General features: G+C 45.3%; 2 protein-coding genes across 3 annotated transcripts; both read right to left on the bottom strand.

Moving 5' to 3' along the window:
- Positions 1-9000: 9000 nt before the first annotated feature.
- Positions 9001-10230, bottom strand: LOC136463962 (ethylene-responsive transcription factor 5-like). The gene has a single exon (XM_066462928.1). The coding sequence runs from the start codon at positions 10136-10138 to the stop codon at positions 9116-9118; it is 1023 nt and encodes a 340-aa protein (XP_066319025.1). The 5' UTR covers positions 10139-10230; the 3' UTR covers positions 9001-9115.
- Positions 10231-15097: 4867 nt separating this feature from the next.
- On the bottom strand, positions 15098-17696 carry LOC136463961 (uncharacterized). Of its 2 annotated transcripts, none has more exons than XM_066462926.1 (3): positions 17541-17696; positions 17157-17450; positions 15098-15915 (listed from the first exon to the last, which is right to left on the bottom strand). In XM_066462926.1, exons 1-3 carry the CDS (start codon positions 17640-17642, stop codon positions 15328-15330), a joined length of 984 nt encoding a protein of 327 aa, XP_066319023.1. In that variant the 5' UTR covers positions 17643-17696; the 3' UTR covers positions 15098-15327. The 2 variants fall into 2 exon arrangements, with proteins under 2 accessions (XP_066319023.1, XP_066319024.1); XM_066462927.1 differs by having other exon boundaries at positions 17157-17447.
- Positions 17697-22972: the final 5276 nt, after the last annotated feature.

Below are 22972 nucleotides of genomic sequence, written 5' to 3'. Positions count from 1 at the left end.
GACCAACTGTGTAATTAGTTTTTTTTTCGTCTATATTTAGTACTCCATGCATGTGCCGCAAGATTCGATGCGACAGTTACTATGTAAAATTTTTTGGCAACTAAACGGGGCCTTATTGGCGAATAACTAGGGGGGCTAGTTTGGTTCCTTACCTGACTCTCCTATGGTCTGGTATTGTAGGCTTGTAGCTCTAGGCAACGTAGTCAGTACTCAGTAATCGCGACATGAATCGTAGGATCGTCCGGTTCTACGATACTACTTTTTTGTTTTCTCTCTTTGATTTGGTTCTACGATACTACTGGTACTGAGCGATACGAGTCGGTCCGTCCGTGGATCGTTTTTGGGTAGACTCGCCAAGGAGCGACACGACTCACTCTGTCCTCTGTGGATCGTTTTTTTAGTAGAGTCGACGTTAGGATTGATTCAGATACAGAGACAGGCACCCTCCAAATGTATGTGCAAACCTTTGTCAACAACTCTGATTATTGTACCGAAACCTCCCAAAGCCTGTTCGTTTGCTCATAAATGATCATAAATTTTCAGCCGGGAACAGTGTTTTTCTCTCACACCAAACCAGCTAGCAGTAAATAATCCACGATACGATACGGCCTCCCGAACAGGCTGTTTCATTGCATGAGGAAATCATCTGCATATACTCTTTGTCGAGTTCGTTAGCACGACATCAAGTTTTTATGCCCCTCGCACGAATCATTTTAGGTGAGTATTATGATGCCCTTTGCTTTGTACTGGGACAAATCGAACTCCTTTTAGAATAAAGTAGGAGATTACACAGTAAACACCTTTTTCTTACATGTATGTGTGTTAGGTGCACTGATCTCATGACTTATACGTGTTACAAAGTAGTGCGGAGTCCATTCCATACAAATAACCGTTCCGACATTCGATCTTTCAACTCCATAATTCCTGCAAATACATTGTAGAATTTTGTTATAACCAGGCCTCTTATCGATCGATTCCTTGCTACACCACTACTTCATTTATGACTCTCAGTTTCATCGTATGCCATACATTTGCAAGGCCCCGTTCGGCTTACCCATATTCAACTTGTTCGGTTTCTTTTTTTAGTCGGAACAGTGTTTTTCTCTCTTAACAATTCAGCCAGAACAGTGTTTTTCAGCCAGTTTCAACCAAAATTCTGCCAGCCGAACAGGGCCCTTTGCTGATGGGTTTTTTCGCGGTCCAAATTTTGTTGTGGATACTACATGGACTAGAGAATATGATCCATTGCTGATATTAAGGCTTACTGTTTTTTTACGCAGATTTTAATTTCAATGTGTTTCAATGTGTGCTACGGCCAAGATCTAAATCTGATGACAAAACATAAAGGTTGACTATCCTTCATGTATATAAAACTAGCCTTTAGCGACGACCACTTTCTGCTTTCCTACAAGTCGAAACTGCTCATTTCATTGTGTATGTCTTGGTAATATGTCTAGTATGCTCATTTATCTTGAGATTATCATATATTTTTGGAAGTAGAATGAACCTAATTAATTTACGAGGTAACTACAAACAGTGGCGAAACCAACGATTTTGATTAAGGGGGCCGGACAAATATGATCGTATTTTTTAGTGTGATAAAATATACATAATTATATGTTCTAACATCTTTTTAAATGTTTTTACACTATTTATAACCAAAATCATAATATTTTAATAAAAACAGTGAAAATTGATTTTTTTTGTGCTATAAATTCAAATATTTATATAGGTATTAAATAAAATCTACTATGCTTTGGGGGAGGGGGGCACGGCCCCTGCTGGCCCCCTGGTTCCGCCACTAACTACGAACTGATATCCTACATGCATGCTTGCCATACAAAAAATTTATTCAGCCTGTTCGCGTGTTGGTTTCAGTCAGTCCAAACTAGCCAGCCAACAATGTTTTTCTCTCACAACAAAGCAGCATCAGCCAGCCCAAATTAGTTCAGAAATCAACCAGCGAATAGGCCGATTATCAGAACAACTCTCTACAGTTCCTCGATACTAACTCACTCCACATGGCCACATTTAAGTTCATCTTCCTAAAATGACTCATGTTTACGACAGCCTGCGGCAACACGCGGGTACTTAGGCCCCGTTTAGAAGCAAAAAATTTTTGGTTTTGGGTACTGTAGCTCGTTTGTTTGTATTTGGTAATTAGTGTCTAATTATGGACTAATTAGGTTCGAAAGTTTCGTCTCGCGATTTCTCACCCAACTGTGCAATTAGTTTTTTTTTCGTCTACATTTAGTACTCCATGCATGTGCCGCAAGATTCGATGTGACAAATACTATGTAAAAATTTTTGGGAACTAAACAGGGCCTTACTAGTATCTAGTAGTTAGAAAAGGTGTTCTCTGATGCCTGCTTTGTACTACGTGGAACTGAGTAGCGGGGCACATGCCCTTTGATTTACCATAAAATGATGCCAGTAACAATACAATAAATAGTTTTAGAATTTTTCACTTTTATGATGTTATGGCAAATTTATTATTTTTATAACGAGAATCAACAGTTTGGTACTTTGGTTGTTATAAAAAAATGAATTTTCCTTGTAGAATTATAAAATCGTGTGTTGAGCTTTGATGGATCAACAGCGTACTGGGCCTTAAATCCTTATTGGATCCATTCGGTGTTTTTGTCACAGCTCACAGTAGCCCATGGAAATGGAAGAGGCCGACTGCGTGAGCCGAACGCCCAAAACTTGGGCCAGCACCAACATCACGGCTTTGATACATTCTATACTGGTTTCGTCGATCGTCTGTATCTGCTCAACCAATCAAGCTCAAGCATAAGTCAAACAAGAATCTAACCTGTTTTTAGATGAAAGAATTTTTTATTCCCGTCTCTAAATGTTTTCCTAAACGCTAAACGGTAAACAGTCGGTCACCAGCCGTTTAGCCATTATTTGGGCTAAACAGTCCATTAAACGGTCTAAACGGCCAATTAAACAGGCTAAACAGATGATTAAACAGAAACGGTGTACACTGTAGTGTTTACACGGTGTTTAAACGGGCTACATAGCCGTTTAGGCGAACAGTGTCTCTATACAAGGACACATCCATCTATTGTTATAGTTTTAGCTTCGGACGGCTCGAGAAAATGCTAGTAACAAACAACGAAGTATTTCAAACTGTAGGGTGAAAAAATTGATATACAAAACACACAGCCACAAGCCAACGATGTATGGTACGGCATGCATGCCCATGAGGTCCAACCTTTCGATGAAGTGCGCATAAGACACTGGCATTGATTAAGTGGGAATGCATGTCGTACCATAGAGCCAACGGAGCATCGTTGGCTCGTGGCTGTGTGTTTTGTATATCTACTTGTAATGATCTTCTAAGGTAATGAAAGTGCCGTCTGTTAAAAAAAAAAGGTTGGACCTCCTCCCTCGGTCCCTAAGAAGTAAGGATTCAGAACTAGATCCATTATTGTGTCCAAAAAGATGACCTGCGAATAGGTTATTCTAGTGCTTTGTCAAAAAATGAACTTAATTAACCTATAGGTGCATAACCGTAGACTTGATTGCATTGCAGCAGTACATAAAACGATAAATCCAATTCGAGCATGTACCCTGCAGGGGCACGGTAACAAACCTTCCCTGCGCAGGATGGTCCAGCTTCGACTGTGTTAGGTTGATCTCTTCGGCGCTCGATAGAAGCGTGTTGTATGTTTCTTTAAACTCTTCTCATTAATACAATGATACGCAAATCTTTTGGAGAAAAAAAACCCTTCTATGCACAGTCTTGACATCTTTTGCGTAATGTCACTGCTATCACAAGGGACACACGTCTCATCGACTATTTGAACGGCACAGCATCCCTCTGAAAAATGTGGCATGCACATGCCAGCAAGGTCCACGTACTAGCAGGTAGTAGTAGTAGAAATTAAACCGGCCAGTGTGGATGTACATGTGGATTTCCCCCGGCACGTACTGTCCTATAGCGGCACTGACAGTCACAGCCATGCGATCCCTTTCCCCTGCATGCGTGCCTAGCCGCTGGCCACCTGCCGCGTACCCTCTCCGTGCACCGTATGCGCGGGGACCGAGCGACGCGTGTCCAGTGTACCCGTCGTTTCCTGGGGCCTCCGCCTCTCAGTCTCAGCCGCCGCGCGTGCCGCATCGACGAGGCCGAAAAGGGTGCCCTCGTCCGGGAGCGGCCGCGGCGCACGGCTTGTGATGGAACAGCAGCTGACTTGCGCGGCTCCGCTCTCTCTGGCTGTGGGTGCCCCGGCGGCACAGGCGCACCGCGCACAGATGCCCTGGGCTGATCCGCTAGTTTTTTAAATGGTCTCGCACGGGCAACAAAACCGTCGCGCGCGCGTCCGTGTGAATCATTCTCCACCGTCCGCCGGCCGGCCCGGTTGCCGGGATCACAAGAGCCGGACGATAGCTAGCGCTCCAGCCTCCAGCGCGTGTGTACGGGGTTGGCCTGCGCAGGATATGTGCTTGCATTGCCATTAATGGCCTCGCAAGCTCGCTGCAGTGCTGTGCACTGCTCGCGTCGATCGATGCTTGCTGACTTGGGGAGAGATCCATGTCCTGCGCGCGGCGCCGATCCGCATCAGGGAATCGAGCTCACTCCCGGACGGCTCTCTAGCTCGCCCGTCGCTGTTCATTCTACCTGCTGAAGACTTTGGAGCTCCGAAGCGGCTGACTTTTGCGATGAATTGATGGTTGAAAGCATGCGTCAACGTTGTTGTTGTTGCGTATATTATAGATAGATGCTGATCCTGTCACGGAACTTCATGTCACCCTCTGTTGCCTAGCGCTGGATGTGTATGGCTCAAAGCTCATGGAGTGGCTATCGTTTTTTTGAGGATTTCTGAATGCAATGGTCCAAAACGTCTGCAGAACTGGTGGCCTGAGAGTTTCTGAAACCCGCATAATAAATTCAGCAGGTTTTGCTATATGAGGAGGTTTCACTTCGAGGACTACAAAATTCTGAGTTGCGTCCTGATAATAGTAGCCATCGGATCAATCCTGTTCTCTAAAAACAATCACCCACCTCTGCCATAATAAAAGCCAACATGAATCAACCTCCTGAATATATACATCTAAATTACTCAACCTGCGTGAGCAAATCTGGCTCTATGACACATGGGACATAGGATTAAGAAAGTTCAGTACGTCGTAGTTTTGGCATGAACCAAACATATCCAGTGCTTACGAAATTGTAACGCGTCAGCTTATAAGTGTGGCAAGTTGTAGATAAAAAACCAATCGAAGCCTAATCAAGCCCATGTCTATTGACGTAACAAGGCCAGGGTGTTACTACAGGTGCGTGAACTTGCTCGACAAAGCTGCCAACCACCAACGCAAACACGGCTTCGTCCACGTCGAAAGAGACACAAGCGTGCAGCAGAGGTGTCGTAGTAAGTCAGAACCTTAATAGCAGTAAGGATACTACTAATACTAGTCAGCTGGGCACTGTTTTGTGGACAGTGGTCGTCGGCCGTTTACATACACTCCGACATGACACTACCTTGCTGACAGCCGACCGCGTCGTCCACGATCAGCTCCGACACCAAAAGTCAGCCCTTTGAATCATTCGTGAAAACGGAGCTAATAATCGTGCAAGACAAAAGGAAGAGAGAGGATTAGCATGAAACAAGATCTCATGGCGGCACCCTTGCATTTCCGGGCTCATTAACTGCAGTCCCGATCGACGGCGGATCGTCGTCAGTCACCCTGTGGCGTGGCTCCGGCGTTCACCTGCCTGCCAATCGTGTGCAGAGAGTGTGCCCAACAAGTTTTCTGACTTTTTTTTTTCGCAGTTCGCAGTTCTTCGCGCACAGAAAAGAGCGCCTGGATAAGGAAATTGGAATGCAGGCCGCGCATTTAGTGCGATGAGCTAGCTAGCGGTTAGCAGCAGCTCCCTAGTCCGGCCTCGTCACTTTTGATTGACCCTGGATCAGCCGGTGCCTCCTTCCTTTCCTCTCGTGGCTTTGCTTTGCAGCTGCAGATCGCTCACGATGTCCAGCTGAAACGGAGAAAGATGTATGCATGCCGAATTGAGGCTGGGAACGTTCGTACTTCGTTGGTCCGTTCTCCATGACTCCATCTCCATGCATCTGTGTGGCGGAGCACAGCGCGGAGGCTGACTTTGTTTCGACCAAATCATACCTGCTGGACAATGGGCGGATGTTGTCATGCACACGATTGAGCTGACCTGTCCAGTTTCCAGTTGAAAGACAGGTAATAGGTATTCCAATTTTCAGTGGATCGAATAAGGGCCATGAATCAACTGCGGCATTAGGTTTTACTTTGAATCCACCAATCTATCTATCTACAAGCGGTTCTGACCGTATACTCGTTCCTTCTTTTCAGCTCTCAAAGTACAATTGCAGCAATACTATATACTAATCTGAAAGATTTAAACTACTTATACTCGTCAAAAAGGCCGTATGAAATCGCCTTGCTACCCTAGCCTCGCCAACCAACACTCTCCTCTCCTGCGACGCGGTGTTGGTGTGGCTTGTGGCTCTGGTATATGATGGTCCTTTAACTAACTGCGACAACGCTAGCCAGCCCTCGGTGCTGCCACCCTGGAGCAGGAGGTGGACCGGACAATGTCGTAGCCCTGTTGGCCACGGCCAATAACAACAAACCACAGCTTGACCCGCGACCGGCCGGCTGACCTCGGGATGCCAAATTTCCTCGCTCATTTGACCCACTTGCGCTTTCGTTGGTAAACCCCGAGACTAGTAAGTTTTTGCGGCTTTTCACGCGATTTTTGGCCACGGAATTGAAGGCCGGCAGCGCTTTCACCTGCATCCTGCATCCTGCTAGGCCGTATCTTGGTCTGGACGTGCTGCATACGCCCGCTCGTTTCGCAGGTGCTTTAAAAGACGTAGCATCTATACAGCTTTCTTTCGTGGAATGGAATGGAATCGCCTCGTCTATGAGACTGACAGGGATGTAGTGCGTAGGCTTTTTGTGGCGCCTGTTTGGCTGTGCTCCATGATATTTAGAGCCAGTCTGCCATTATTTATATTAGAGAATATATTAGCGCTGGCGTGTAGTGTAGTAGAGTTTAGGGGGGCATGTTCGCTTCATCTTATCAGTCATGGTATATTATTTTTCTCTCGTAACAAATCAGCGAGTACTGACTTTTCAGCGAAATCTGGCGCGATCGGTCTTACCATTCAGAATGCAATGAGTATAACAGGTCAAGTTGGAATTTTAAACGGTTTTCAGCACCACGTAGACTGCATCATGAATTAACTGGAAGATCCGAAAATTTTTCCATTTATTTTTTGACAAGGATTCAAGGAAAAGGTAGACTGACGACCTCTGTTCTCCATTAGTTTAGTCGTTTAGACCTCTCGCCATCTCAACGGTCTGGCTCTCAGTCTCTGACACTAGCGTCATTTCTTGACTACGTACATTCATTTCTCCTCGACGAGGGCTAGCTACTACAAACGTACGGAAGCCGTTTCTCTCCGTTGATCCATTCTGCGATTTGACCAAACTTTGCTAGCCAAACTTAAAATTCTAACCGATCGAGCCTAGCTTTGATCCATTCTGCGATTTGAGCTTTGCTAGCTAAACCTGCGGCGATGATTGATACTCGAAATCAAGCATGCAGATTAGATACAAATGTAAGGAACTGCACTAACAGTCCATCGTCTAGCTAGTACTGTACATAGTAACTGACTTTATTTACATTTGTTTTGGGAGGACCTTATTTACGTGTAGCTTCGTGCCAGCTTCCTTAAAGCGTACCTTAGTACTGCTAATCTGATCCATAAGGAGATCCCGACGAGATTACCAACGTAGATTGTTTCACGCTGGTATCCCGGTCGTCGAAGCAACTGACCGCGAGCTGCCATGCATGTGGCGGACTGGCGGTAATCTCGTAGAGTTTTTATGCCTGTCAGCTCCAGATTCTCTGTTCTGATCAGACCACGTAACGTAACGTACTTGCAGCAGTTGACGATTGACATTCAGCGTCGTTCATGCTCATGCATGCGTGCGCCTTACTCTAATCTTCTTCTCAAGCAGTCTACGTACACAGTCTACGCCTGATTAAAGGAAAAAGATGCGTCATTTGTAGTTAAGTTGAGACAACTAATTAGCTGAGCAAACACAGATGGATCCACTATTTTTCCAAGATGCATGCCGCAGACCTTCTCTGTTGTGTGCCTGGTACGGTAATAGTACTCACTAAGCTATAGTAATGTAAAATCTTTATTTGTATTGTTCTATGTATACAAGGAACATTTGCAAGGCTTAAATATAATGGTTGCTCTGATCTGATGAGCATCGGGCCGTCAGTCAAATGTTTTGCATTCTAACGTAAACATCTTGTAAGTAATGGACTAGTGTTCAGACGGGTGAAAATGACTGCAAGTTCCTAGAAAAAAAATTCAAAATAGAACCAAATAGTTGCAAGGTCTGTTAACACCCATGCAAAGTTCCACGAGAGCAAACCCATCGCATCTTGCTGGGTGATTTGAAAAGAAAAAAATATACTTTGATCATTTTGCTAAAAAATATAATCCTATCTCTTTGCTGCAGTTTCATCAACATTTGGCTGGCGTTTAGTAGCAGGCCACACGAAGGTTTTCGGATCCCCCAATATCATTTTATTATTATTTGTATTTACCCAGGTACCAGATCTCCCTGCATCTATCTACGTGTTGATCAAATATATGGCACCAGAAAATGCAAAAACCTTTTTTTCTCATTTTTGTCGTCTAATAAAATCTGCGAAAAAGCTTTTGTCGTCCTTTTTTTTAAAAAAAATGCAAAAGCAACATAAATATGGCGAACTGATGACATGATTCACAAATATGTAACTACTGTATTAAATAAGCATGTACACTCTTTTCTTTACTTAATGTACAAAATCACATCAAACACCTTATACATACTGCCATTTCTGGTGTAATTACCCCTGTATATTTGTATATATTTCCACATCTATGCCTATATATCACCTCCTTTCGTTCTGTACACACACATGCAGCTCCAAAGCGCCACGCCAAATCCTCAAGTTAGATGAGTCCAAAGCCAGGGCCGTGCATAGCTAAAAACCGCTAAACAATTGTTAACGTCTTTACACCTATCGTCGATGCTTATTAAGCGGCCGATAGATAACCGCTTAATTAACGGTGACCTCCGGGAAGCCGAGCTGCCGGTGTGGCGACAGCGGCGACAGGCTTCCGAACACGCCCTCCAGCTGCTCCCACGTCCAGCTCGACGGCGTCATGGGAAATACCTCGTGGTGGGCTCCAGCCTCCGACGATGGGGAGCACGTCGTCACCGTCGAGGCCGTGGTGGTCGTCGTTGTCGCGGGGGACAGCGACGTCAGCGACGACGCCGGCGATCCGAACGCCTCGACCTTGACGGACTTGTTGGCTGCTGGCTCGGCCCCGGCCTCGGCGGCGTCGTGCGGCAGCTTCCGTTTGTTCTGGGACGTCGTCGTCGCCGCGGTCTGCGGGGGCGGCGGCGGCGGCGCGAGGAAGTCCGCGCCGCGGGAGCCCACCTCATTGGGGAAGTTGAGGATGGCCTTGGCGCCGCGCATGCGGAACGCGGCGCGGTCGTAGGCGCGCGCGGCCTCGATGGCGGTGTCGTAGGTGCCGAGCCACACGCGGGACCCGCGCTTCTTGGGGTCGCGGATCTCCGCCGCGAACTTGCCCCACGGCCGCTGCCGCACGCCGCGGTACTTGCGGAAGTCATTCACGTCCAGGGCCGCTGCCGCGGCCTGTGCCTGTGCCTCCACCAGCGGCACGGCCGCCGCCGGGCCCCAGGCGTGCGAGGTCGGAGGCAGGGAGATCGTGAGCAGCGGCCTCCGGCTGGGGTCCGACACCGGCGAAGGCTCGCCGCCGAACCGGATCATCACCGGCTCCGCCCAGAAGGCCGCCGCCTCGCCGGCCGAGGCGGCAGTGGCATCCGCGGCGTACTCGTTCGTCAAGTCGACGTACGCAACCTGCTGCTGTTGCTGCTGCGGCAAGAACGCCGCGGCGGGCTGGTGGAACGCCGTCTGCATGGGATGATGAACTGACAAGCCAGAGTACGCCGAGGCGTTAGGGACGACGACGGCGGGGAGGCAAGCCTCGCCGCCGAGAAGCTGCTCGCGGATGAGCTGCAGGGAGAAGTCGTCGATTTCACCGCTGAAGTCCATGGCTCGGGTGTGGGGCTCGTGCTAGCTAGCTCGCGGGCGGTGTGTGTGGGGCTGAACTGGAGTCTGGAGGTCGCGAGGCAGCAGAGAGGACTCAGGAGTTTGGATGCGTGCGCGACTGCTAACTGCGGTGGAGAGGTTGAGCACTTGAGCTGGGCCGGCGAACTTATATAGGCGTGAGGGGAGAACTTTTTTTTTCTTCATCAGATTTCCAGGTTTAGCAATGAAAGGAGATTGGAAGATGGGGAATATTACGGGCTCCATATAATTTACTGACGACACGCATGACCCGCTGTGAGGAATCCGGTAATTGCTTACTAGTCTCGTGTAACGAACCAGCTAAAAATGGAGAAGTGAGGGTTATCTGTCACGACTCACGACATCGCTGTACGTTCCACATCACCCGTCTTAAAGCTCAATAGCAAGGTGATCTAAGAGCATTTTGCTCCTATAATGTACAAACAGGTAAACGATTTACCTATACAAAGTAAATCGGTAAATGACTTAATATTTGAGTACCTTTGTCATGTATATTGATGTACATATACTATCGTTGAGTGTTCCATGCATATTAATATTAATATACGAAATACCTGTACCGTTAAAAAATGACATACCTGGTTAATATTAATATAAGAATTGTGTATATGTCAACCAGTCTCTCTTTCCCTCTCATTTCCCCCTTATATAAAAAATCATAATTTTTCACATGAAGTCGAGTGAAAACAAGCAATATATCAAAATCAAGAAAAAAATAGTAATAAGTGGAAACAAATATAGTCATGTCATGATTGACATCAGTGCAGCAAAGTGAATGGGTCACAGGTATGAGATCAACAAACCATCAGTGATCAGTGGCGGATGCACGATGCGGGATAAAGGGGGCTAAAATAATGGAGATATTGATTTGCATGAAGATTTAATGGTAAAATCAAGCTTTTGCTACAGTGATTAGGCTTGAAATCAAAAAATTAGGAGGGGCTGGAGCCCCCCCCTGTGGATCCGCCGCTGTCAGTGATGGTTCCATAATTTCCTTGGCAACGCTTGAGACGTGATGGATGTTGACTCATTGACAAAGCCAGTGAGCGATTAGTTAAGGTCGTATTGGCCTCAACAAAGTAGAATTGTGATGAAAACAATAATATTATAGCACAAAAAATGGCCAATATAATGTACAAGATGGTTCAGAGAATTAGAGTTCAGATTTAGAAGAAGATGAAGGGCGGAAGGAACTGAGAAATGCCAGTGGTTTTATTGGTGAATGGAGCTCATCAAAGGAAATTAAAGACTCTTGTTTTGGCATCGCTAAAAATTGCACGACCACTTGATATGAACGAGAGAAAAAAAAGATGAAATAATGACGACTATAGTTTAAAGCCAAGAAATTGATTGGTGATAGATATATGGTTGTTCGCGCCGACGTATCAACAAAAGAGATGACTAATACAACTAAACACTACAAACTATTTGCAAAAGTATTTTAAACAAAAATCTGAATGTTATATAATGAAAAAAAGGGAAAAAAACACTTAGTTACCCACGGGTACCATTTCTCTATTCTAAGCTATAGATAGTTGTGTTTTTTCTAGTTACATAATTTTTTACTTCAGAAAGTACCTAGAAAAGCGAACCTTAGGATGGGGAGAGTTATCTCGCTACATCTGTACTTACTGTACAGACCAGTGCCAGTGCCAGTGCGGTGCCTGGGTTCCTCCTCTAGCTTAGCAGGCGAGTCAAGACTCGAGAGTCGTAACGTATAGTTTCGCAGGGAAGGGAAAGGGGTGAAAGGGTCAAAGGTGGCGAGGAGCCTGACCCGTGGCCACTCGGACGACACAGATCCATCCAGCGGACCTGGCCTGGTCCGGCAAATAAACCACAGAGGTAGGCAGGTAGCTGCCCTGGCGCTGCCGCTGTCTCGGCAAGTCGGTCCGATCGAGCTGCCGACCCCTCCCTCTCGTTTTGACCTTGGGATGAGCGGCTCCACCGCGAACAGCAACAGCACCTGTAGACTGTGTAGTTAAGGCGTACGGCGATCGATCGGTCTGCCGGTGTTGATGGGTGGCCGACTGGATGTGCACAGTAACTCTCGTGTAGTCGTGTAACTGTGTGTGACAGTAAGATGAGCCGCGGCAAACGCATGGCTCGCGTCCGCGCGGCGCGTAGCGCAGGCCGCACCCGCGACCGCGGAGGCGCGGACCGCCCCCACCCCGGCCCGAGCAAGCGGCGCTGCGGCCTGACCTCGCGGGGGGTGGGTGGGTGGGTGAGGGACCTGACTGAGGGCATGCGAATCCTCCTCCCACGTTGGACGCTTGCGGGTAAGCATGACCTGAATTTTAGGCGATCCGGGTGCCGGCCGGCCGAGCGTCGAGACACGCACGCACGCACGGGACGTCCAGGTCCGCTTGGCGATGTCTGGGGGATCACGGATGCACGCGTGCACCCCGGGCCCTCGTGGCCACGCGGTTTTTGCGTTAGCCATTCCTTATCCTTTTTTTTTTTTGGTTCCTGATGAATCTCTTATATTCTTAGGCCTTGTTTAGTTTGATGAATTTGGATTTTGGGGCTACTGTAGCACGTTCGTTTTTATTTGGCAAATAGTGTTCAAATATGGACTAATTAGGCTCAAAACGTTCGTCTCGCAATTTCCCACCAAACTGTGCAATTAGTTTTTCTTTTCGTCTACATTTAATGCTCCATGCACGGGCCGCAAACATTCGATGTGACAGGTACTGTAGCAACTTTTTGGAAGTTAGGGTGAAACTAAACAAGGCCTTATTAGGATGTAACATGTGCTGTCCTGCATAGTGCAGACGGATTAGACTAGTTACCCCTTTTAGGTCTGAACACATTACACATCACACATCACAGTTGATCAGGCTTTGGACGCGTTTGCTTAGCAAAGGTGCTCTAGTAGTGTGTGTGCTGTTTCCTTTTCTTCTTATTTTCAATCGTCGTACCGGTAAGAAACCGAACTTGTACTATTCGCATCGGTCTTCTAGTAGCTGGATTAGTTTAACACAGGGGTCTCTAGTTCCAACACGAGATTTCGCTGTCACAGCCCGGTAAGTGGTTACATTCACTAGGCAGGGGGACGAATAGACTGCCAGGGACAGGGATGGTGATTTGGAATATGCAGGGTGAATGAAGTGCACGCTCTTACCAATCACCAACCTCGTGGCCTGCTAAGAGAAGAGGGCAGCATCCACACGCCCCCTGTCACATTGCCCCCTCCTGGGTAGTAACGAGCGGATGGATTAGCTAGAGTAATCCGGCGATGCTTTGCTTAATACTTAGAGGACGATACTTTGCTTAATGCTTCCAGGAAAACACCCGTGTGTGTACCTGTCAGTCTGTCAAGTTGATCGCAATGATTAGAAAACGGCTGCATTGCTTTGAACGCATAAATCTATCGCGTCCGCGGTCTGATTCGGAGCTCAAACCGATGCAGGAATCTGAGTCCCTGACGGCTCCTCCCAGCTCTGAGCTCTGCACTCTCAACACCCAAGCTACACGTATCTTTCTAGACGGAAGCAGAAGCAATGCAGGCAGGCTGACAACTTGCTTCTCAGACCCAAACACCTGCACGCCTTGGGTATGCATTCCGGGCGGCACTACAAGATCAGATCGTTCCCTTTTGTCGCAAAAAAAAAAAAAAAGAAACAAGATCAGATCGTTCAGGTCTTGTTGGTCTGTGAGTGATATCGGTAGTACTTTAATAAACAAAGAAAGTAATCTCCCTGAGTCTGAGCTCTGAGCTGACCGCTTCAAGGGGCGATCGCGATCCGATTACGGAAGCAATCAGGTTCCCCCAAAAAGCGTATTTTTGGACTCAAATCAGCGTCGGCCTGCCGCCTGAGCCCTGCGGTTGATTTGATCCGTTCGTGCGGTCTTACTCGTGTTTTGTCCCGCAGCGAGGGGCCGCGCAAGGAGACAGCGGATCGCTTCCAGCAGCAGCATTCATCAGGACCAGAACGAAGCGCAGCGAGCTCGGACAGCGCGCGCGTCAGTCCAAGAGCGTGAGCAGCAGCAACCAACTGATCGCGTGCGTCCAAGCTCCGTGATACGGTCGCGACCGTCTTACACGTTTGCAAATTGCTGTCGATGGGACACAAGCAGTGTAGAATTGTTCTCATTTTTCCAAAAAGATGGATTGCCTTCTTCTCTTCTGGAACTGCAGGTTCGGATTTGGACGTCCCGTATAAAGATACGAGAGATCACAGGGGCGTCAACCTGATTCGTCTACGGGTAGGGTTGAAAGGCCTAGTGCTAAAACTATCTGGCAACTTGTTTGAAACAGCACACTGTCGTTTGACTGGTTCAGGCGTTCTCCAGGGATTGAGACAAGAACAGTGAGAAGAATGCAGCTGGAATCACCATCGAATTTTGTATCATTCGTGTGTGTTCGTATGGCACTAGCCACTTTACTAACAGAACCACTACTGGCATTATCCTACACCTACGGCTTCATCTTTATGCGTCCCGTGGACCATGAGATCCTTTCTGTTTGACGAAGAATTGCTCAACATTCCTTTGCATATCGCTACAGACCAACAGTAACTGAATAAATAACTAAGCGCGTCCATCCAACCAGGATTCAGTTGCGGGAAAACGTCACTGCTCGGTATCGTGGTCGTGCTATATCCGATCCGACAACTACGTCGCAGCCAGCAGGCTCTGGTCGTTTTGCTGAATACCGGAGACTTGTTCACAGCTGAATACTAGGGAGTTAAAACTGACAAAAGACAATCCCGCCGATCGCATGGCAGAATGAAAATGGCAGGCCGGCAAGTCATGCATCAGCAAAAGAGAACATATTATCCTGACAGCCTTGAGCAGAGCTCATAATGGAGAGTCTTTGCGCCAAATCTTTTCATAAGCACAGCAAGAAAGATAAGAAAAAAGAAGACGCTTATCTCCAACGGAAAACAAAAATATCTTCAGACAAAGAACCTCACATAAGTATTCCATCGATCACTTTAATTTGAGGTATTCAACTGTTTTTGATTGTCAACTATGACTTCTCTTGCACTATCTTGTAAAAGACAACTAACAGAACGGCACTAACTTGAATTCAGCATTTCAGCATGAAGGAAAGTAGTAGCATCTAAGACCCCTGAAGTATATTCACATTACATTATCTGTACCAAATGCTATGGAGAAAATACAAAGCTACAAGCTGTACGGATCGAGAATCAGCTTATATCCATTGCTTCCAAAATCTCAAAATGCATCAGCAGGCTGTGGGGTTTACCCTCAAAATAGAACTTTTCAGATGACACTAGTCTTCGCTCACTCCTCTGAGCCTCATCTCGAAGTACCTGGAGCATTATGTCTTTCTCCTTCCGGATCCATGAGCGGTTCGGATCAGACCACTGCCTTGGAGTACCATGAAGGACAAAGTGGAGGTTCTTACCAGCATGCACGACATAATCACATATCCTCTTGATCACTGCATGGTCAGTTATGTATGCTCCAGCACAGTTGAGGCCAACATCCACATAGTGGAATTCAGAAATACTTGATAACACATCACTACTTGAAGTAGGAACCAAGAAATTCTGGGTCAAATGTGATGGATTTGGTCTCGAAACATCAACCGAGTTTTTCATTGATCCTGATGCCCAACGAGAAAGTTCTGTCACAAGTTGGTTGACAACAACTCCACCCTTGCTGAAGCCAAGGATGATAGTCCTAGGAGGAGAGTAGGATGGCAATGATGCTGAAGGATGCTGATTGACAGCCGAATCCTTTTCTGAGAACCCCAAGAACCGATTTTGTATCTGTTAATCACATAATACGTGGGGAAAAGATTAAATAGGAGGATGGAAAAGCACAGGGTTTTATAGTAGGAAGTCTACCATGATGGCATGACTACAAGAAAGTTACGAAATGAAAATTCAAATAGGGTTACCTAAAAAAGAACATACAGCTAGCATTACTTCAGAAAACAAATACAACTGGGTGCTTCAGTTTAGGTCAGAAACATCACAAAAATTCAAAACCATATAAACACAATATGTCAACATAATAAAGGGCGTAGCAAGTGCAGAGAGCTCCCGCTCTGTGCGGGGTCTGGGGAAGGGTGTCAGTGGCAAGCCTTACCCTCGCGTGTGCAATGCGAGGAGACCGCGACTCGAACCCGGGACCTTCCGGTCACAAGCGGTAAGACTCTACCGCTTGCACCAGGCCCATAATAACAGCATGGAAATATTGAAATGATGAGGTCTTCCAAATGTCCCAGTATGCAAAAAAAATGTTGATAAGAAATAACTTTCGAGTTAAAGAAAGCAAGCATCTAGGTTGAGCACTGTAGTAATATTACACCGGAGCAGGTTTTGTCCATTACCGATGCAAATGGTTAAATTTATCAAGAACAGTGTATTACACAAATTAACTGGAGCATTATGTCATCAGTACCTAAGCATTATCTCAGCAAGGAAAATTAGAGGAACATTTGCTAATGTCATCAAACGTGAACCAAATGAGTGAGGCTCAGTCAACATTCTTAGAACAAAGAAGGAAACAAACTAGTTTGTCGTCCAGTTACTAAAACGGCACCTCTTTATCCCAATAGAAAATCCAAGATATATTCAGTACAAATTAGTTCAGGAGTGCACAATAGCAGCTTAAAGCTTTGAATACCATGTTAATTACTTAAAAGTAGCAAAAATACCATTTTCCCCACAGTTCCTGAATTAGAAAATTTAACCACAGCACAGAATCCACTACAGCTCTACAACTACAAGCAGTGGGAAAAGTATCTTCGATTGCATTTGCATGTTAATAGAAACCTCTTGAGGGGAGAATAGCACAGAAATAGGAACCCTGAAGCCAAACCATACAGTAATCCGATGATCTTTGCAGCTGACTAAAGATGATTTGTGCTAAAAATTCGTATCTTATAATCCGTACTTTTCAGCTTAGTTTTTTCAGCTGTAACTGTATTTTTCTCTCTCAACAAATCAACCGGAACAGCATTTCGGCTTTTTTCGGCAAATTGAACGGGGCCTAAACATTATACCTCACCGATGCTGTGTGCAAGGATGTTGGCAACACCGGCAGCGGCAGGAAGGCCAGTGGGGTCATACCCCTTGGGGTCTCCAGCGCCGTCCACGGTCGGAACAAGTTCTCGGTACACCGCAAATGGCCCAGCAAAGCATGCGGCGTCGATCACCCACGCATTGGTCTCCACAGGGAGCTTCCCAGCGAGGATCCCAGCCAGGTGGGCGGCGTCCGAGAGCCGTTTGATCGCCGGATCGCCGGTGCCGCGGACGCGGTCGCCCGTGAAAAGGATCGCGTTGACCCGTGGAACCTGCTGCCATCAGAGAGTTCAGGCTCTGTAGGCGAAGCAGGCAGAAGGCCAGTGTCTGAACTCTGAAGAGGAAAGGGAAAGTTTTGGCCTTACGGCGAGCGTTCTTGCGGGCGAGAGGAAGAGTGAGGCGGCGACGCGGAAGAGGGGTCCGCCTCGGGAAAGGGGGACGTGGAGGACGCCGGTCCACCGGTCCATGGCCACGGCGGCGGCGAGGTCGCCGGGTGTGGAGGGTGGAGGCCGGGAGTGGAGGGAAATGACCTTGTTGCCCATATGCTTCTACCGTTTTCCTGGACGTGCCTTTTTATGGGCCTTATTATCCATGGGCCTCTTTCATTAAGAAAGTTGGGCTTATAACTTGATTCAAGGATTGCAAGCAATGGGCCATTGCGCAATGTGTGGGGCCAAAGTCTGGGATATTGGACTTTGTGGAACCGTGCTAAAAGCCCATATGTCATCATGTATCTGTACCGTCATGAACCGGCTTGTGTACATGCATCTTCCGGTCCTTGTTTTGGACGTCAAATTTTATGGAAACATACTTCCAGTAGCTCGTTACGAATTCTGCCAGTTTTCTGCACTTCAGGTAGGGTTTTGATTTCTCACAGTTTTAGTAGGTCGATTGGGTGAAGCAAATAGCCCGATAGCATAACCTAAACCCCTAAGGCCCTAATTATACCTACATTTGCAAAGTTATTTTTTCAAAGGTGGAGATATTCTATTAAACTGGGAGTATAATGACACAATAATAAGAAAGATATGCTAGACTAAATTAAGAGCCCCTAGTGACATTCTTCACGTCTATCCATGTCCTTGACAATTGCCTAGTTTCGATATTTCACAATTCAGCGGCGCCAATGACCTCCATCGTAGTGTCATCCTCCAATCATCCACAACGACAATCTCTAAATGTTGGCTCTGTTCGCTTGAGCTTATAAGTCAGAATCAGCCCTATTTTTTTAGCTATGAAACAATGTTTTTTTCTCACAACCAATCAACCGCAGCAGCAATAAGCCCAGCCGAACAGGACTGTTGAAACACCACATTATCCAACACCATGAGAACTTCCTAGGATGTATGTGACACATTGAAAGAGCATATGTCACCTCATCCACTACCGGACTCAGTGAATTTGCCGAGTGCCAGGGGCACTCGGCAAAGCCCAATTTGCACTCGGCAAAGGCTTTGCCGAGTGCTGCACTCGGCAAAGAGCACTCGGCAAAAAAAGAGTCGGCAAAGACGTCTTTGCCGAGTGTCTTTTGTCGGGCACTCGGCAAAGCCTTTGCCGAGTGCCGACACTCGGCAAAGTTGGAACCGAAAAAAAAGCCGAAAAAATTGGGAATTTTTACCCAAAAAAAAATAAAATTTTTTTTAATTGGTGGAGGCCCCCACCGGTCGGCGCCCATCCATCTCCGGCTTTTTTCGCGTAAATTTCACGGCTACGCGGCCGACGGGATTCGAACCCAAGACCTCCCGCTGCGCACAAACCTCCTCTACCACTACACCACACTGTCACTTGTGTCTAGATTCCGTTTTAGTTCCCAATATATTATACTAAACCGAGTGTAAATTGCTTATTTGAGACCCTAAATGAATTCAAATCAAAAAGTGGTCAACTACAAAGTTTCATAACTTTTTGAGATCTACAATTTTCATTTAGTAAGTTTTTCCATCCGAGGTCGTTTGAAAAATTTGAATTTTAAATTTGAGAGATTCAAACGTAGTTTTGCATGATAAGATGATTTCAAATCAAAAAGTTGTCAACTACATAGTTTCATAACTTTTGGAGATCTACAATTTTTATTTAGGAAGTTTTTTCATCCGAGGTCGTTTGAAAAATTCAAATTTTAAAATTTTCAAATTCAAACGTCGTTTTTGCATGAAAAATGATTTCAAATCAAAATGTTGCCAACTACAAAATTTCATAACTTCTCAAGATCTACAAAGTTTATTTTGGTCATTTGTTCATCCGACATAGTGGTAGTAACATTGTTCACAAATCATATATATCTCTCTTCTATTTTCATGAAATTAATATGAGAGATGTATATTTTATGAACAACGTTATTGTCGCTTTGTCAAATGAAGAAATGACCAAAATAAACTTTGTAGATCTTGAGAAGTTATACAACTTTGTAGTTGAAAAGTTTTTCATTTGAATTCATTTACGGCCTCAAAAATTGATTCGAAAAACTGATTTGCCGAGGGCCAAAAAAATGCACACGGCAAAATACCTCTTTGCCGAGTGCCAAAATATAGGCACTCGGCAAAATACGGCTTTGCCGAGTGCTAGAAAAAAGGCACTCGGCAAACTGAGAGTAAATTGCTTGTTTGAGGCCCTAAATGAATTCAAATCAAAAAGTGGTCAACTAAAAAGTTTCATAACTTTTTGAGATCTACAATTTTCATTTAGTAAGTTTTTCCATCCGAGGTCGTTTGAAAAATTTGAATTTTAAATTTGAGAGATTCAAACATAGTTTTGCATGATAAGATGATTTCAAATCAAAAAGTTGTCAACTACATAGTTTCATAACTTTTGGAGATCTACAATTTTCATTTAGGAAGTTTTTTCATCCGAGGTCGTTTGAAAAATTCAAATTTTAAAATTTTCAAATTCAAACGTCGTTTTTGCATGACAAGATGATTTCAAATCAAAATGTTGCCAACTACAAAATTTCATAACTTATCAAGATCTATAAAGTTTATTTTGGTCATTTGTTCATCCGACGTAGTGGTAGTAACATTGTTCACAAATCTTATATATGTATCTTCTACTTTCATGAAATTAATATGAGAGATATGAGATATGTAGATTTTATGAACAACGTTATTGTCGCTTTGTCAAATGAAGAAATGACCAAAATAAACTTTGTAGATCTTGAGAAGTTATACAACTTTGTAGTTGAAAAGTTTTTCATTTGAATTCATTTAGGGCCTCAAAAATTGCTTCGAAAAAATGATTTGCCGAGGGCAAAAAAAAATGCACACGGCAAAAAGCTTCTTTGCCGAGTGCCAGAAAAAAACACTCGGCAAAGACGTATTTTGCCGTGTGTTTTTGTTTGCCGAGTGTATTTTATTTGGCACTCGGCAAACACGGTATTTGCCGAGTGCCCGATAAAATACACTCGGCAAAGCCTCGGCACTCGGCAAATCGCCGGTTTCCGGTTGTGATCGTTGAATATGGTCAAGAGACATCAATCTGGCACCAAGAGTATCATGCATGCTCGAGCTGGAAGTTTGGATAATTTCTCTGCTAGAAATCAGAATCCAGCAAGTTGGTGATACAAAGATGCAAACAGGGAGCACGAACTTCCCCACCGACTATATCAACCATGCAAAAAACCAAAACTGCATGATGAACGCCGGGCTGGATGCCTAGAAAACGATGCACATCGAAATTCTCTATAAGAAATAAGACCCGACAAGGGATTGACGAAGGTGATACCACCTGGTAGCCCATATGGCAGAATTCATTTAATGTAATCTAAATCCTAACTTACTAGTTACTACAATTAGACCAAACGACGGAGGGTTTTGCTCCTCCATTGTGCCGACGAGGCCCTCACACGAGGAGGTGGTGGTGATGCAGGGGGGCTTGATCATGGAGGAGTCAATAGGCTACTCACGTAGAAGTAAGTACTGCTACTTTCAAAGTTTAACAATAGGCTCCGTTCGTTGGTCTGAAACTTGGCTGAAACTGACTGAAAAATACTGTTCCGGCTGAATTGTTGTGAGAGAAAAACACTGTTCCGGCTGAAAAAAGAAGCCGAACAAGCCGAATATGGGGTAAACCGAACATGGCCTAAGAATGCATCCCTACAGCTGCACCCATTAGGTCTCCGGAACCATTGGGTCTAATCATCTCTAAACTAATAACTTAGCATGTCTCAGGTACCTGACTTTTATTAGACTCAATCCTTAGTAGTCTAATTCTATTTATAATGTCCTCCTTCGAAATCCCATAAGGTATATATTATAAAGAGACTTGATTTCTATCGATGAAGGTTCTTTTGGCAACGTAATAATAATAAGAAGAAAAATACCACCTTGCCAAGTGGGACATTCCTTGTCGCCTCTAAGATCAAGGTGGTCTAGGCGTAAGAGATCTTTTGATGAAGATGGAACCTAGCTGACATATTTATTCGAAATAATTATTTATGAGTTTGAAATGTTTATCACGTGTACATATTAAGCCCGACCACTCTCATTTTTGGAAGGTCTTTTCAATATTATGGAAGACTTTCTGGGTGTAGAACCTTCAAAATAAGAGATGGTTTACAAACTAGATTTAGGAAGGATAATTGAGTAGGGTTTAAGTTCCTTAAAAAATAATTTCTTAACTTGTACTCCGTCCGTTCCTAAATTATAGATGTATTTGTCTAGAGGAAAAGTCACATTTTACAATGGCCCACCAATAATTAGTCAAATTATGTGTAAATTTAGGGCATAAAACTTGCATCAATAAATTTGTGTACAAAGTGACTCTATGATGACATTGATTCTTTAGCAATGGACTATTTACTATAAAAGAATTTACATGTCAAATTCTACTCTGTTTGATGTTTCATGTGGTGTCGCCCATGCCAGAGGCGGGCGCACTGGCGTGCACAAGCAGCACGAGCACACCAGTAGGCATGGGCACAGGAAACTCCGCCGGGCACGACCATCTCCGAGTTTGGACAGCATGCCGCTCGGGCAAACCGTCGGGCACGAGCTACACCGGCGCGCATGGCCATCTCGAAGCTTGGACGAGATGCCGCCGGAGCTTGGAGGGATGCCATCAGCCGTAGTTGGAGTGGGCCCAAGCTTACTGGGGAGATGAGAGGTTTTTTTTAGCCACCAAAAAAGGTAGTGCTATTTGGAGGGGGGCTGCTGGGGTAATGAAATAGCCTCACCTCTCCTGATATGTCAGGTTTATGAGAATGTGGGGTGTTTTTTACAGAACTAGAAGAACGTCCCGCGCGTTGCTGTGGGAATCGCCGGTGAAATTATACTATTTATATTTACTAATATGATTAAATAAATATCATAATCTACCCTACTAATTCACTATCTTTTTCTTTCTTAGATCCACACCAAAAAATGTCCCCCGCTGAGAAGCCTAACATCCATCAATCCATCCAGAAAAATGTACCTAGGCCCAGTTTAGTTGCCGAAAATTTTGGCAAAACTACACTGTAGCATTTTCGTTGTTATTTGGCAATTAGTGTTCAATCATAGTCTAATTAGGCTTAAAAGATTCATCTCGTGGATTTTGTCTAAACTGTGTAATTAGTTTTATTTTTTATTTATATTTAATGCTTCATGCATGCGTCAAAGATTCGATGTGACGGAAAAAATTTGGAGTTTTGGAGGGGAAGTAAACAGGCCCCTAGAAAAACAACAACTTTAAAACGGACTGTCCGCTTCTCATCTCCTACGTCGGCGCTCAGCTCGGGACCTCCGCACGCAATCAGCGCCTCGCAGGATCGGCACCCGCACCCCATCCGCAGTCAGCGCCCCGCATGATCAGACGCCCCCTTCCATAT

This window comes from Miscanthus floridulus, chromosome 7 (genome assembly GCF_019320115.1).
Source record: "Miscanthus floridulus cultivar M001 chromosome 7, ASM1932011v1, whole genome shotgun sequence".
NCBI classification, from domain to species: Eukaryota; Viridiplantae; Streptophyta; class Magnoliopsida; order Poales; family Poaceae; genus Miscanthus; species Miscanthus floridulus.
Note: the sequence above shows the minus strand (reverse complement) of the source record. Positions and strands in the feature narration are given on the sequence as shown.